Source organism: Temnothorax nylanderi, unplaced genomic scaffold (genome assembly GCF_030848795.1).
Source record: "Temnothorax nylanderi isolate EJ_2023f unplaced genomic scaffold, tnyl_v1.0 TNYL_tig0001_pilon, whole genome shotgun sequence".
Classification (NCBI taxonomy): domain Eukaryota; kingdom Metazoa; phylum Arthropoda; class Insecta; order Hymenoptera; family Formicidae; genus Temnothorax; species Temnothorax nylanderi.
The window spans coordinates 2493676-2511313 of NW_027249063.1; the positions used below are offsets into that span (position 1 = coordinate 2493676).

The 17638-nt window shown below is 35.9% G+C and overlaps 1 protein-coding gene across 1 annotated transcript in view; it reads right to left on the reverse strand.

Annotated features, from left to right (window-relative positions):
• Positions 1-712: 712 nt before the first annotated feature.
• The window catches only part of Ago1 (protein argonaute-2), a 31954-nt gene continuing 15028 nt past the window's right edge, over positions 713-17638 (reverse strand). The window contains exons 4-14 of the mRNA XM_071711494.1: positions 16192-16332; positions 15824-16104; positions 15423-15729; positions 15121-15343; positions 14893-15040; positions 14548-14811; positions 13349-13667; positions 12854-13205; positions 12163-12496; positions 11880-12079; positions 713-11783 (exon numbers count right to left, since the gene is read on the reverse strand). Of these exons, the coding sequence (XP_071567595.1) occupies positions 11675-11783; positions 11880-12079; positions 12163-12496; positions 12854-13205; positions 13349-13667; positions 14548-14811; positions 14893-15040; positions 15121-15343; positions 15423-15729; positions 15824-16104; positions 16192-16332 (2678 nt within the window). The 3' untranslated portion in view covers positions 713-11674. The remainder of the gene's footprint in view (positions 11784-11879; positions 12080-12162; positions 12497-12853; positions 13206-13348; positions 13668-14547; positions 14812-14892; positions 15041-15120; positions 15344-15422; positions 15730-15823; positions 16105-16191; positions 16333-17638) is intronic.

The following is a 17638-nucleotide window of genomic DNA, read 5'->3' on the forward strand; positions in this document are numbered from 1 at the left end:
CTTGTGTGATGTGAATCCGGCCCGGTTTTTCGCGCATGCGCGGCCCCTCCACTACGCACACAGAGTGACGCTCGGTCTATCGGTGTGTCGGCAGCGCTCGGCAGTGCCGAGCGAGAGGGAGAATATTACTCCCTCCTTGTCGCTCTTACTTATTGTTAGCTCGCGCGATCGACGATGTTTTTACGCTGGAAATGCTTTCTCGGTATCTCGGCGTGAATCTGAGTTGCCGTTGCACGATAATCAAAGAGCGATCTTTGGAATAATGTAGAGATGTAAAAATAATTAATAAACATAAAAAAATTGTAGTAAAAAATTATGTTGATCACTCTTGCAGAAATTTTCATGCTTTGACCTATACTCCTATTATTTTGACAATTCCTTTCCGAAAAAAATTCCGTAGAAGAGAAGACACATATTTTTTTGTTTGGCCTACAATTAATATTTCCGAGTGTAATATTTGTAAGAAATTGATACGCTTCGATCTCTCAAATCTTACTCGATTTCTTTATATGTTCTCCTTTTAAGCACTGCCAATTAAAAAAAGCTTCGATAAGTAAATTAAATATCAGTGTTAATTGTATCACAATTAAAAATTATTTGGGACTGTATCACGATGAAGAGCGATGATCTTCACGGCATATTTTTCGCGCACACAAGCGGGTAAAAAGAGAAAAGACGATAAGCTGGGAAAAGGTGACAAGCCAATGACAGATATTTTTTTCGAAGTTTATTTAAGATCTCATTAAATCTATACCACCCATAATAAATCTTACGTGACTAAGTATTTTCTTTATGGTCTAGAAAATCTATACATAATTAAGACCCGAAAAAGAGACTAAAAAGTAAGATTAAACCCGTACACTGCGATACACGTTACAGTCGAGCCTCCGTATTCTGCACTCTGAATCCATCGTTTCCTCCATGCGCTACTCTCCCATTACTTTTTCATCACAATCAGTTTAGAGTGGTTTAGAGCGACATGCAGAGCACGGAGACGTCCGATTTATTCGATAATTTATGACTGACATGGAATTGTCTGCATTATATTAAACACACACATAATGTTCAAGGGACAAAGTCAGTCGAGGTATTATTCAATGTGGGGTATAAGTGTGTGTGTATATATATATATATATGTATGTATACGTAAATAATTTATGTACAATATGAGTAACGCTCTTGAAAACCGCGATGAAACTCGCTACAACTAACGTCGCGACGTTATATATATATACTAATCTAGAGCGTAGATATTTTCTCTTTCTTTGAGCCAATCTTGCCATGCGAATTATCATACAAGATTACGATATTTTGTATATTCCCTTCAGCGTGAATCGAATACCAGTGAATCGAATTCCCTTCCCCCGTCGGCCAACTTTCAATGATGCTTTTGATTACGTTCAAAAATCGTATTTAATTATCTATATGTATATATATATATGGCACACCCTTTCGTTTTTTTTTTTTTTCAGTTAACTCGATCGAGTCAACGTGAGTGTGGGCGCGTTATAGCTCCTACATTTTTCAAAATAATTTACAAAAACTTTTACTCCGTTTGAATTGGCATAATTTATCGTCGCGTTACCTCCTTCCAGCATCAGGCGCGTGTGATCTCTTATTCTTTTTAATAATTCTTGGCGAATTATCTCCACGGTACGCGCGGAACAGTTAACTCGAAAGGGTCAACGGTCCGTGTTAATTAACTCCGGTTAATAATTTGACGGTCTTTTTTTAAATAATTTTTTTAAATAGATTATACAGTCACGATTATAATGTATGCAACGGGATTCGACAACAACGACAGAAGGTTTAGTTAAGCGGAGTTAACTCGCTGACCGAGCCTGGTGCCCAAGGTTGTCGGAAACGTACTACTGGATCCTTTCGCGCAATTAACACGATCGCTCCTCTCTCTCTCTCTCTCCTCGTTACAGTAAACGTAAAGCTGATTACAGATCGATGAGGCGTGAAATCGAGACGCGCTTCCGGATTTTACGCTCGTCCATTGCATTTGCGGAACAAGAAGCGTCACTTTTATCAGCGCTCCGTAAAACGATCAATATTTTGTTATCGATATTCCGTAACGTCTGTTAATAACTGACGTCTAGCAGAGTCCTGTACTTCGGGGAACAAAATGAAGCCCCTGCCGCCGACTCCTGCGGGCATCAGTTAGAATTTCCTCTGAGGAAAATAACTCAAAGATCTGATTGATCAATGTCTTGTAGATAATTTTGTATTAAAACGCCTTTTAGATAATTTAAAAATATTTTTTTGACGCTTGTATATATTATGTAGATATGCATCTTTTTCTGTGTGTTTTATTCAAGAGTCTTTTTCTAATTTTATTACATTCATTTTTGTGAATTTCTTATATATTAAAATAAAAAAACAGCATTCTATATTAAACGTTTAATGCATAAATTTGATGCATCAAATACAATGACATTTACAAGACTTTATTTTTTAGATTGTAAATATATGTATTTAAAAAAAAACGTGAGCTAAGTTAAAAAATAGATGAAGTCGTATAAGAGGAATAAGTTTAATAGAATGAGTATATCGACAAGAAATATTGATGGTTCGAGAGTCACTTTACAGAGAAACGATTCGGAAAGCCCGTCAACGTCTGTATTACACAAAATATTGTCTTATATATAACGTAACTTCCCTTAAAACTCTACACGAAGTCTTAAAATTCAGCCCTTTACTTTGCTTTGAACTTCGATTAAAGGTATTATGTACACAAAACGATCCGCTCCGCTTTTACACGAGCGGACTTTTGCTACGACCTCCCCGTACCTTAATCTCATAGAATATAGTCGTGTAAGTTATTATAGTAAGTAAATTCATGCATTGTTATTATATCACGCATGTGTATTGTATCTTCGCTAGCACTCGCCTATCCTCAGAAGTGCGTTTAGAGATCACGGATGTGATCGATTATGATCCCCGGCATTCCCAGATGAACTCTGGTCGTCGACCGACTCGTAATGCAGACGTAATTAGCGAGCATAATGAACGCAGGAGGCACAAACATGACAGTTAAATATTTATAAAATATTATTCATAAAATATTTTCAACGATATAAAAATCTGATCGTCTGAGAGACGCTATAAAATGCGTTTGCTTCAAGGGACAAGCTGTATAAATTGCTTATATAAATTTTTTTAAGATAATATTTTTAACATAATTTAAATCATGAACGTAATTATTATAATAATTCTTATACCGATACTTAGACAATACTACGATTTCCTTTCGCGGAAATGTACGACACTAATTTTAATTCCCACATAAAAATACGTAAAAAGTAATATAAAACTAAACGTCTAATAATTCTAAACGATAACGACAAAAGTAATAAAACTAAACATCTAATAAATCTAAAATTGAAAGTAAAGCTTGAAGTAAATTTGAAAATAAAGCTTGGTTGTACCCAGATCGAAATGTTACGGCAGACGTTAGACCAGAAATTGATATCGCGCAAGTTTCGACTGGTGCAACCGTCACAATTGCACTGATCTCAGTCGTTAAAGCGAGAGAATGGACATTTCGCAGCACCTGCATTACTCGACCGACGATCGAAGATTCATAAGGAGGCTTATATTATTAATTTATAAAGATGCGCAGTTTACAGGACTTGTGGTTACGGTGGTGTTCTTCGTTCTGCCGGCTGACTTTGTAGCGTCAGATATCGAGCAATGTAAACGAATTTAGCGAGTTATTTAATTCCGTGCCTCCTTAATCTGTACAACTCGGCGATTTTTGGATAAAATAATTAGTCTCTTTAAAAATACGATTTATATAAAAACCTTTTTTTCCTTTTTATATTTATATTTTATTATATATTAATGCTAAATTTTATTTATAATACGTTCGGGAAGTCGATTATTGAATTTCTAGGATATTTTCAGAGTGAAACCTCTCTTTGAAGAATCTCGAGTTCGAAGGAAGTTCGCATCAGAACGAAATTATTGTCCGAGACGATCAACAAACATTCAAGCAACCTGTGTGATCACTTCCGACTATTGTCTACCCCCTTTCGTTCGCATTGCTCAATAACAAATATTCCATAATTCATTTAATACGATATATAGAAGGGCTCACAATTGCTCGCAATATGCGCTGCCTGCTTTGAGATTTTCCGTCTCGCTCTCCGATCGTGCGTCGCCATAAATACTTTTTACGTGGACTATCATTACCCGATTATTTAACGATACCGATGCTATACATGTGTTGTGCACGGCGCGAAACTAATGAATCAATGATCATGTACGACACACATTATCAGGTTGATAATTTACTCAAAACTTGCTCGTCCGACATTCATAAATATACGTCATATATTTCGTACACAATATATATTTATTTTTATACATACATATATATACATATATAGATGTATATTATATATGTATATATATATCTTACACCTAATATTAATCCGTTTTGATGAGGCATGATGAATATTCCAACAGATATAATTTAAGTTTATACTTTCAGGGCGCGGTCAGTTGGGAAAAAACTCGCCGACTTTCGCTATTTCCGTAGCATCCCCTCGCTCCTTAACAAGTACCTATCCATCTAGACTTACGCCAGTCTAGATTTAATTAATTAATTATTATCGACAGCGCTTCTCGATACTTATCTACAATCACCTATTTCTCTTCTTGCTCTCTCTTTCTTTCTCTCGATCTCTCTATCCCTTTCGCTCTCTCGCTCTCTCTCTCTCGCTTTCGCTCTAGTTCTCTTTTAGAATTTCGAAAGTCGTTACTTGCGTTCAACATTATTATTTGCAGACGTCAAATACGCGCGGACGAAGCGCCAGGCACTTGTAGACACAGAAAGTCTATATGTATGAGTTTTTCTCTTTATAACGGTGGGATATCGCTGGCTTCTCAGTGCATTGATATTGTAAGCAGGCCGTAGCCATAAACATTAGCGTAATTTAACTGGTGCTGCTCGGTGCAACGGCCAAGTCCGGTTTTCGAAGGGTTTGAGAGTTGCGTGTGGAAATCAATCTAAAAATGGAATTATCTTTTAAAAGATTCTCTTAACGCGAGAGATCCTCGCGTTAAAAGAACGGAAAAATTAAAAAAAAACACTCTTGTTATATAATTCAAACCCAAGCTATCGATCAAGCCTACTTAGAACTTGATCCGTTCACTCGTTATTGAGATCTCAAAATCTCGGGTACTCACAACTCGTGCGTTCGCGTAAACGGCGTAAAAGAGCCACGGTGCGGTCTCGCTTCGCGTGTACTTGGCGTGAGACACTACCGTGTCTCTTGATCACATTTACCAAATTGCATTAATTATAATTTTTAGTTTTACAACTGTACAATTATATTCGATTCTCTCAACTCTTTAAGAGAGTGGCATTCAGGTCATCTTCAGCTAATTTTCTACATCTCTTTCGCCTTGTGAAAACCTCTTGTCTTCCGCTAATGTTTATAGGAACGATTCCATGACTTTACATTAATCGCTCTTCTTGTCGCGAAATATAATGGCTCACATTTCTCGCTCTTTCTCGCTCCCGTTTTGCCTTCGGCTCGAAAAAGAGCAACGATATTCATCCGACTTACAATTAGATGTCAAATGTCGATGTTAATCCACGATATACCGTGTCTATCAGAGAGGGAATGTTTATTCTTAAAACGTTTACTTTGCGCTATCGGATGATACTTTATTCACTCGAGAAGCTGAACCTTTGCAGAAACAAGCGTGATTATATCGAAAGTCGTCTTCGCGTAAAAAAGCTACGAATATTTTTATCTTAATATGCCCGCGGAATAGATAATTTAAAAAATGTCAGTAGAAACACGCGCGGCAAAATTTCGCTGCGTGTCAATGTGAAAAAGAAGCGTCAAATCTCTAATGAAGAATGGTATACTCGACAGTTTCAACATAAACTTTCTTACGTGTATTTTATTCGACATTAAAAAAAAGAATTGCATTTCTCAGAGATCCAGCTTTCGCTGTTATTACATCATTTAAACATCGGAATTTCGAATTGCAGGTGGAACGCAGTGGATTAACAGACGACCGATACGATCGTAATGGAAATGTTGAACATCCGTCGAATTGGATTTACCGCAATCCCGTTAAAGTGTCGCCATTATATTCTCGACAGAGCGACGAGATCTATCGTTCATTCCCATTTTTGCTCATTAAAAAAAAAAAGAAAAAAAGAAGATGCTACCAACTACCTGTTAATGGAAAATCGATCGACGGAATTAAATATAAACATGGATTGTGCGAATTATTCCTCTTTGCCTTTTCCTAATTAAACGAAAATTAAGTGTTAAACAGAAGAAACGGGACAGAAGAAAAGCGCGCGGCCGCCGGATTGAGACGCTCGAAATTCGACCAAAATCCGTTCCTCATCGCGGAACCGTCTATGGTCTATAAAGCGTTACGATGCTAAATTACTACGTCGTCGTCCTTGTTCTGCATTGCTATGTATTCTTTCGCGAAGAAATTTTCCTCCTCAGAGTGTGACACCCGTCCGTATAACATACTCAGTGCGGTATGCATACTCAGTAACAGCATATACTCACACTTAGAAATTAGAAGACAAAACTAGAGCTCCTAAGGGCTATATATACCTAACGCTAATATCGCTCCCTGTCGTCACGTACGCTAAGTCGTGTAACGCCACTATTGATCCGCTAGCACTCTTAAAGCTGACACTTTGAAACCTGCATTTTCGCACATGCCTTAAGTAGTAACGATCTTACACTATAAACGGGTGCATATCCTTAAGCTAAAGATTCCTTCCTTCGGCACCACTTCGACGAGTTTTGAAATTTAGTGGGAAAAGCTTGAAGAGTTTCGGTATCATCCACTCTCGATGCGCACGTCCCCCAAACAAAACGAAAATCTTTGAAGAGAGGACACTTTCTGTGTGTTCAGTCTATTCGTCTCAATACATTGCATCAATTTCTTACAAATGAGAGAAAAGAATTCATCATGTCACGAGCACACGTGAGACGTAACTAAAATAATTTTGCAGATTTATGTCTCGCGGTAACAAAACATTTTGTGTTAATATCGCACAATATCGTGATTTGTTTAGCTCCTAGCTGCGCACTTGTCTCATTTGCATTTTACACCACGAGTTTGGGAGACTGAGATCTCGAAAGTAGAGGCACTTGGACTTTTCAAGACCATATAGCTTACTATTTTAATGTGCAGACGACATGTAGATTTTTACAAGGTACCATAATTATACTATAATTTGTGTATGTGTGTGTGTGTGTGTGTGTGTGTGTTTATATATATGTAGATATACAAATATAAATTATCGCAAGACACGATCGTGTCTCATGCTAAACGCTCAAACAGCAAGGCGGACCGTGTATCTATAGGAGGCCCATCCAATCGCGAGTATCTCATTTATCTTACACTAAACTTTATCTCATTATCCCGTTATCATCATCTCATAATTGCGCGCTATTAAGCTTCTCTTCTAGAAGTTAACGACCTTCATTCTTTCAGTTCCGGCTTCAATGGCTTCAGTTCTCTACAGTTTTACACACGCTCGAAGAGCTCGAATATTAATCGTTACAAATTGCGAATTCTCTAGCAAGTTGACCAAAGGCTTTCGCTAAGGCTTATAGTTTTCTGAACATCAAAAGCTAAAAGCCTGTAGCAGATCAAGCTAAATAAATGATAAAAGTATCTTGCTTATGTTTAGCAGAAGAGCGCAGCGATTGAAAACATCGAGTAAAGTTGCAATGCTTAATAGCCCCCTAATTCAACATCCGTTAAAAAAAAGCTCAAACTTATAATCGTCGAGCGATCTGCCATTAAGAAAAAAAAAATGTGAAACATTTTGCGCAATAAAATACATTCTTATCTCGTTAATCTCGCATCTTACTATAAAATGTTGTGTCATTTACATTGCCGAAAAGGAGATCATCTACAGAATAAATTATCGTAATGTATTTACAAATGAGAGGGACTAGTCTCCTAGTCCTGTTTTTCTTTTTTTGTTCGGGCGCAGCAAAATTTCGAGCGGGAGTTCTCGCTCGCGTAGAACGCGAGGTGATGAAAACACAGAGATACATACATACATGAAGAATGTCATAGAGAGAAGAGTGCATTAATAACGTTCAGTACGGTCGCACTCGCTTTGCAATGCGTTATTTTCGTTCTTCGCGTCGTCCACGATACATCAATTAATTACAGATATAAATACTTGTCAAGTATTAGCTGAATACAAGCTGATGGAAGTGTTATTTCGAACGCTGAATGTTGCTATGCTATTAATGCACCCGACTGAAACTTCGAGTCAATTAAATCTTGCAACAGACCCAGTCTCGTTTTGGTATTCACTGGAATAATATTATCGATAATATTACCGCGTCTAACTTATTCATTCATGATTCGCCTTAAAATCGAATTCATTCATAAATGGCCTTATAATCTGTGTCTACTTCCTCATATCACTCAGTTACAGTTAAATAAAATGACAAACCATAATATATTACGTTGGCGTTTCATTCCCATAAGGTGCATCTTCAACAACGCGAATAATAATCTTTTCTTCTGTTTTACTTTTCTCCTTATTTCTATATGATGGATATATGTAGCTTCATCTGGTTAATCTGTTGTTCTGATTACACTATCCCAACTACACCTACGATCGTCCCCAAACAGATTTTGTAGACAATAAAAGCCCATTATCTCCTATACGGCACGGATGCTCGCGTTTGAGTGCACCGAAAAAGAGATCGTCTTTAATTTCCATCCTTTACTTTAAACAACTAGAATAAATATTACTAATAGATTAAGGGGTCCTCTTTCCATACTTTCCGATATAATGTTAACATTGTATTCTTTGTAAATCTAACATTAGAATCATTAATACAGTCAAAAATAACACTTCCACCCTTTTGCCCCATCGATGGTTCGAAAAAGAATATTTTCCAAGAATATTCTCTCTCCCAATATTGTTATTATTAATACTGATTTACAAATATGGATCGTGACTGTGTATAACGTAGGAATTGAATTCCTACGCGAGCGCTCACATAATTGTAGAAAAAAAACCAGAGATCTTGATATATTAATGATTCTAATAATACACAATAATTTAACGCGACAATTGATACATAATTAAATGTCTATATTAGTATATATAATTTCTATTCGTATATTAGTAGAACAAGGATTCTATTAATATACGATCCTATCCATAGACTGGATTATATGTGTTGCTTCCAAGGCTTGCTTAGTATTACTAATTATTGTGCCAACAGATGACATAGATTTGCACAAGAGTCGCGATTATTAGAGTAAAAATACAAAACTTCTATGGTTTGGCATTATCAAGCAAAAACAATTATTCTCCTTCAAAACTAATAAAAAAAAAATCTTACTCTTATAATACTCCTACAACTAATCTTACATCTTACTTCACTCATTATGCTAAAGCATAATTAATGCTACAATTGATTAAGCTTTGACGTTTGGATAATTTCTCATTACATCAACGCGACGTTCGATTTATTTTTACTTCATAGTTCTTTGCATGCTCTGACGAGGTTTTGTCTTCAACTCGTATCTAACGCCATGTGAATTCGACTTATTCATAGCCACCTTTTATCTGAGTAGATAATATCCCGGCTTATCTCGGACACCAGACACGGATATCCGTTTACTTTCATTCCCCGGCATTATTGTGTGACATATTTAACACAGATCTTCTTCTTTTTTTTTTCCTTAAGACTTCTAACCACCAGGGTCACCACGGTTTAAAGGGCATTTAACACAGATAAAGTTGCTTCGGCAAGGTTGTATCCTAGTTCAGCAGTGTCATTAATAGTTGACGCAAGCATAGATTATGAGCTGTGCAACGTGCAGACGATAACGATATGATTAAATTAAAGTGAGACGAATAAAATGTACATCCTAACGATTAGCAACAGTAAAGTAACGATAGTTAATTCAATTACTTACGCTAAATTTGGATCCTAAAGCTTAGTGTCTATCTGGGAGTAATTCTCGTAGAATTGAAGATAGTAATAATATAAGAATAAGAAAGTGACTTTTCTATGATACGTTGTAGTCATATTGATTAATCAAAATATGACTATCGAAAGCGATTGACGGTATTTCTCTCAAATGGACACTAGCCATTAAATCATGTTGGAAGTAATATAAATATAACGCGCGTGCTCTACATAACACTCCTCGACTACTTCCACTACATACAGCTGTCTTTATGTACGAAGATTATGTTCGTTCTTATCTACTATGCTGTTCAGCCGAAGTGTACACACGAGTTGGTGTTGTTCCATCGGTTTTCAAGAATACTTCAAGATTACTTTAAAATGATCCTAGTGAAATCTTTAAACTGGTTAAAAGTGCGTTATATAAAAGATAGCGTTATTTCTCGACATTATTTTTTTTGACGTCATAATTCAATAGGATATGACATGACATGATTCACGATCCTAAAGGTGCCAATTCATGAGACACTGAAAATGAGCGTCAACAAGGTGAACGTGGTGGTTTCGCTTTGACGCTAGCGTCAAAAAAATGAAGTTGAATTTGTTTAATATTCAGCGTCGTCGCTGAATCGTCGTTAATCGTCCCAGTACAATCAAACATTAGACTTCGAAATACGTAAAATATTAATTATTTTCAAGTAATATCTTCAAGTAATAATATTTTATAGATACATATATAAATAAAAGATATTATTTCTGAAGATTTTTGCTTGCTGAAAATGAGCGTCGAGCGTCAACGTGAAAAGGCACCTTAAAGATAGTACAATCATTGTCAACCGATATTCACTTTTTATGCCAATCACTTCAGCATGATTAGAAGTCTAAAATTTACAGAATTTACAGAGCGGAGTTTCACTCCTCGCGAAATGAAAGCTATACATACATGCAACAAGATAACAGTTTCGCAAATAGCGATTTATATAATTCATGTTTTCTCCAGGTCATTTTTGTCTCTTTGTCCCATCTTTTCTTTTTCATACAAATGCTAGGGAAAGTTCGTTCCCTAAAAAAATAAGCGTAATATGCTACATAAATTTCATTGAGTGATTATTAAATCGAAAACCGCTATTATATCCCAGTAACAACTAAAACATATTTAGTTTGTTAGTTAATTTGAGAGAAGTCGAAATTCCCTCCATGATCTTACCAAGCATAATTTTTACAAAGAAAAAACTCGTTTAGTTTTACTTTCAAACCTACTTCGACCGCAGACGACTTTCCTACCCAAACGTGCAAAACATCCTTAATCTGATTTATAAACTGCATTAAAAGCACCTCTCGTAAAAACTTACTCTACAAGTTCATAAAGTTAATCGAAAATTCGCTTTTTCTGTATAGATGTAAATAAAACATCCAGTGCCACGTATAAAAGCTGTCGTATAAACTTAAGATAAAGAAAAAAAGAAAAGGAAAGAAAGTGAAGAACAGAAAAGAGAAAACAAGGAAAGGAAAAGGGGTCGACAAAAGGTACGCAAGAAAATTGATCGGTTGAATTGCCCTAACTGTTAAATAGTCCATGAATTTGTGACGCAACGTGCTGCGATCCCGGCTGCCTGACGAAGCTCTTCACACTTCACGGAGTCGCAATTATATACAGTCGTTTCTTCACCGAGATAACACCGAGATGAATGGTAGTTCAATTCGACACGAAAAGAGAATTATGCGAAGTACATAACTCGTTTCGTGTCGGCGTGAACTGTGATCGCCCGTGCCATTGCACCCGGTGTTCTATCCTCACTGCAGCCCGACTGATGAGATCCTTCTCCGCTGTAAAATTATAATTAAATCGTGATAAGATATAATTAGCCATTGCGCGACTGCTTTATCGCGACAATACGACAAAAAAAAGTTGATGTAACCCACCTATCGTGCTCTTTCTCGACCAGATGATATCTAGCCCGGAACGCTACGAGATGAGCGTAATACGCCGGAGCTGGTATACTAACGGATCTCGTGCATCTGACGTAGGTGTGACATAATTGGTACGTGAGACACTGCAACTCGTCGCTTTCGAAGTGATTATCATCCCAAAGAACGTGATAATGCGACGGTCTCGATGTACCCTAAAAAAATAGATGTACTTAGAACACCATAACATCGGACAATGGAAGTACGTTCTCATAGAGAATCATATTATTAAATTTACCTGAATACCCTGGTGACTGCAGAGGTAAAAGTCGAATTCCGTCGGATGAGTTATGCATACGTCGACAGTCGTACCCGCCGGAATATTTCCACTTTTACCACTTTGCTCCTTTTTGTCCGCGCAGAACAGACGCGTGTGATGTCTCTTCTGCACCACGATAAACGTTATGCCAGGTCTATAATCGATCTCGAGCTTGAGACAGGCCTCACGAATAGCAGTCAATTCGTGTTGCAAAACGGTAAGGAACTGGCCTTCGGAGACGCCGTCGCGATACAGAATTATTCTATGCGGTTTATATCCGCCTGTGCTCTTGTAAAACATTATAAGCAATTCCCTTGAAGGAAAAGAAGATCGTTAGATAATGATTAGAGCAAGATAGAATAAAGAGTAAACAGAACAAATTATGAAAAAGTTTCTCTAAAATAAATGCGACAATATTTTCCAGTAATATAATTTTCTTAATGTATGTATACAATTAATAAGTGATATTAAGAAACTGATTATTAATAATTTAAAATAATAATTATTAAATTTATAACAAAAATTCATCAATAAAAAGAATTTTGATGTCACATTTATTCGAATATCAACTAATCTGTTTTACTCTAGATTTGAGCATGATTTAAAGATTTATCCAACTTTTGTTGTGTAGTGGTGTGTAAAATTCCATACATAAATTCAGATATCTCACCTAACCATCGAACTGAGTTCCTGAATAATCTCTTGTCTATGCTGCTGAACCCTAACAGTCGCTGCATATCGAGATGGATGGGCATCCATGCTGCCCACTACAGCAGCTATGCTGGGTTTCTTGTTGTCTCCTGCCGGGGGGTGAGTCACATCAGCTCCAAGAAATATAACCGGCTCGTTAAACACTTTTGGTCTTATGCTAGGTACTAGAATGCTATTGATGCCTCCTAATTTGACATTTATTTTAAGACAGAGATTGGATAATGTTTGCGGTGATGTCTTATTGACGTTTTTCGCTTGTACACACTGAGTTGCCATGCCCAATAATGTGTCTCCTACTCTTTTCACTTCAGCTAAAAAAGAAAAAAAGGCTATATTATTTATCTCAATTTATAAAAGTTACAAATAATTATCTCAGAGCGACCATAGATCAAAGACAGTAATTCAGTCTTTAATCTATATTCCTATCTGTATGTATATTTATGAATATAATTACCATATACAGGAGTTTTGCCTGGTAATACAACACAAACTAGCTGCAACTGCGAGAAAGTCGACTTCAAGTATCGAAACATGGGTTCGACTTGATCTGGTCCAGTAGCATATTTACAAAAACATGGCTGCCCAATGATGGGCATACCAGCATCATTACTAATTTTCTGTAGTTGCGTTGTGAATGAACGTAACGCATCTTCTCGTACTGTTCTCTGGGGCGCGAAACAAGCAATTGCCCACACTCTAATTTCCACTCCAGTGAAGAACTGCTTGCCACGCATATCCCACACGCCTTGATTAGGCATTGCCTGCTGCTTCGTCTTTAGAAAGAGATACACGTTATTGAGTGTTTAAACAATATGTTTAAATAATGCAAAATAATACAGAATTATCGCGGTAGATGCATCAGTATTTCCATACACAAATATACTTCTCTATCTCATTCATTTTATTTAATACAATTTATTTAATATTATGTAACAGAAATAAACAATTCTAAATCCAGTAAAAAATATATATATATAAAAAACATACATATGTTCGTTATATATCTTTTCTACTAGATATATATATATATATAAAATAAAAAATTATCACGCCACTTAGTGCAAATACTGATAGCATCAGACTTTTGCAAGTGATATCGGACTGCAAATGTAACATTAGTTACATTTGTAAACCGTAGGCTACAACTACTGTATAAACAAAAACGATACTCGTTATATTTATCATTTGCAATTTATCACGATGACAATTTGAATATTCGTTACACTAACAGCCCGGATATCAAATCAACCAGGTCTAGAACCCATGCATTCATTTGACAACTTTTGGCCACATGTGTAGAGATATATATCAAATGTGATCTTATTAACTAAATACATACATTGACAATATTATCATCGCAATATAAATTAAATTATAAAGTACAAGTATCGTGAATGTATCATATATGAGACGTAAAACAAAGATTAAATAAATCAAAATCAATAATAACTAGCATAAACGTATCCTATCCTTCGTAGCTAATAATTTTACTTTGTACATTACATGTAGAGAAATCTAAGAACTAATAAATAATGTAGTAATAAAAAATTTAACGCTACAAAAATTTAGGCCTGCTAAAAATAATCAAAATTATTAGCCTCTGCAAATGTGTGATTCGGCTAGACCTGACTGATTCTGTTGGAAGTTTCTCACCTGTCCACTGAGGGAACTTACGCGCCCTCCATACTGCAGTTTGGGCGGAGGTAGTACACGACCCCTGACTTCCATCATACTATTCGATATAGTCAATCCGAATTCTTGTACATAAGAATCATTGTTAAAGTCAGCCCTTCTAACTAGATTGTTAATTTCCCGTTCGCGATCTGGTGCGGAACGCGCTGTTGCTTTGATCATAGTCGAGGTCTGCATGTCTGTTAGCTTTTTAATGCAGCGTTGTCCGGCGACAATATTGCAAACCTAATGTCAAATAATTACATTATTTTTCTTCAATGAAATACAATACACTGTAAGCTAAATCTGAAATTTTTGTGTATATACCTCGAGTGGCAAATACGTGTGTTTATGTTCTTGGCCGACTTGCAAGCAAGGAAGATGTGGGTGGCGCAGCTTCATTTTGTACTTATCTAAAAAATATTTGGCAACTGTACACTCAACTGTCTGTCCATTTTCCAGTTGCAATGGAAATCTGTAATTAAATTAGTAACAACAATATATTTCCCTATGTTTCACATTTTGTGATATTACATAATTTCAATATACGCTTACGATTGCATTTGAGCTGGTTTGCGTGTAACATTGCACACTCGATACTTTCGCTTCATAGCTCCGCAGTGAGTTATTTCAATCTTGAGACCCTTGATTTCTTTGGTAAATTTCACTCTCTGAGAATCCGTGAGCGGTTTTCTCTGTTCATTGATATCTCGGATATCCAACACTTCGCACATGAACTCTATAACTGGCTGCGCTTTGTAGAAGGCAGTGGCAGAGACTGGAATAGAAATAAAGGCAGATGAGTGACGAGATCATAATCAAGCGCAATACGAGTCGATGATTTTTCTTTCGCTTACCGTCGATATTCAACATCATTTTCCATTGCGACGGTCTCACCGATTGATGGAATCCAAACCATACTTCCCTGCCTCCGCCTAACGGATGGTAATATCCTTCTGGCGTACTAAAGAACGATCTACCTACTGGAGTGTATGTCATAGATGGTAAATGCCTCATTACAACATCTAAAGCGAGAACAGCGTCATATGGAATTTGTCTAGTTCGTCCCTCTAAAGCCTCTTCTAAAGCAAATAGCGAAACCTGCGCCAACCACTTTATGACCACTCGGAAAACTCTGTCTTTTCCCTCACCAGGCAGTGTAACCTACAAAACGATTATAAACATAATTATAATTATGATTATCGTACATACATTTTAGATTTCTCGAAAATAATACTTGTGAGAGGTAATAACTTACCTCTAATTCTACTTTATCATGCCCGATAGGCAAGGGGTCCCTTGTGTACAAGTTATTTCTGCCGTCAAACACAGGCTTACGAGATTGAAATATTTTAGTATATGCATGAACCATCGTTTCTACAATTTCCCTATTAACTTTCCGAGGACATTTATCAGGTTGTATGCTAATGTCATAGTGATGTACATAGCCACGGGGCATACTAATTTGAAAATGATTAGCTCTCAAACCGATCGGTCTACCTTCTCGTCCTATGTTTGGTCTTCGAGGGCACGTAAACACTGCAAAGAATATTCATTGTTTGTACAAAATTAACTTTTCATCAATTTTTTTTAATCCATATCAGAGTTAGGATTAAATATACTTACTTGGCAGTTCTGTAGGTTGAGGAGGAGTGTGTGCCTGTTGTGCGGGAACAAGCCCCATATTGCTAGGAGCCGCGACACTACTCGCCGCTACTCCTGCTGTCCCAACAGAACCGCCACTAGTTGAGGGTCCAGGTGGGGGGGCTGCAGAAATAAAATTAAGTAAATTCTCAAGAGATCAGTATCGATTTTACATTATTTTGTTTCTACATGGAATTAGAAATAACATTACACACTTGCACTCTTCATTCTTTATTTCCGTTTATGTGCCCTCAATTTATTATCAGAATATATAGCAACAAATTTTCACGTGCAATTATATTGTTTGCAATGTGTTGTATCAAGCAATTATTCAATGAACTGAGAATATTAACGCTTAAGGAGAAACTTTAAGTCAAAGTTAACAGATTACGGTATCTTCCATTTCTTTTTTTACAACGGTGATTGTAACAAATGCAGAAAAACATCTCTGAACATATTTAACTTATACGATATACTTTCAATAACATCACTTTGCTATCTTAAACAAATGATATGTTCCAACATTCGTAAAGATGTCACATATATAAACATAATTTGCCATTATGCATTCCAATATCATAACAGAATATACATAACAGAAATAAACAATCACAATTAAACAGTAGCATTAATACTACTAAATTATATGTCAATCTCAATATTTAAGTCCATACTAATATTTCTATTGTTGTATTTATGTTACATATATTATTATATTATTTACATTCAAACACTTTGTTGCTATAATATCCAATGTTTATATACTTAATGATTTATTCAAATATTAAAATCTTTCTGCTAAAATATAGCTTTCAATATCTGATAAAAAAATGCATTTATTGATTTGTTTATAAATTTGCATTATATATATCTAAACGAGAGAAAGTCTTTTAATTTCAAATCTGTCAAAAATCACAATACTTATATAAGATTTTACGAAAATAGTATTTCATTAAAGAAATTTCAATCATGCTTTATAGAAATGTACCAACAAATATTTTTATAAAAACATTCTTTCTTTGACTCATTATATAATGTAAATGAATTCTTTCATAATAATTGTTCTTATAATATATTGATGTAATAAATTTTAAAACATTCCAAGTTAATAATATGCTGATGACTGAAAACTTTATTGTTTAAATTGAGATAAGATTGAAGTAGGCAAGCTAAGAACACTTTCATTTGTTCATTTGACAAGTTTTTCAATGTGTCGATTGGCTAAAAAAGAATATACTAGTCTTCGAGCCTCTAGAAATTCTCTATCCTGCAGCCAATCAACACGTTTGACAAAATTTGTCATATGACAAACGAAATAATATCCTTAAGCTATTTGTCGTATGATGATTTTTCAAATGTACTGATTGGCTATCGGCGTAAGAACAGTTTTCAAAGTCTCTAAAAATTTTATCTGTCCATTCAACATAAA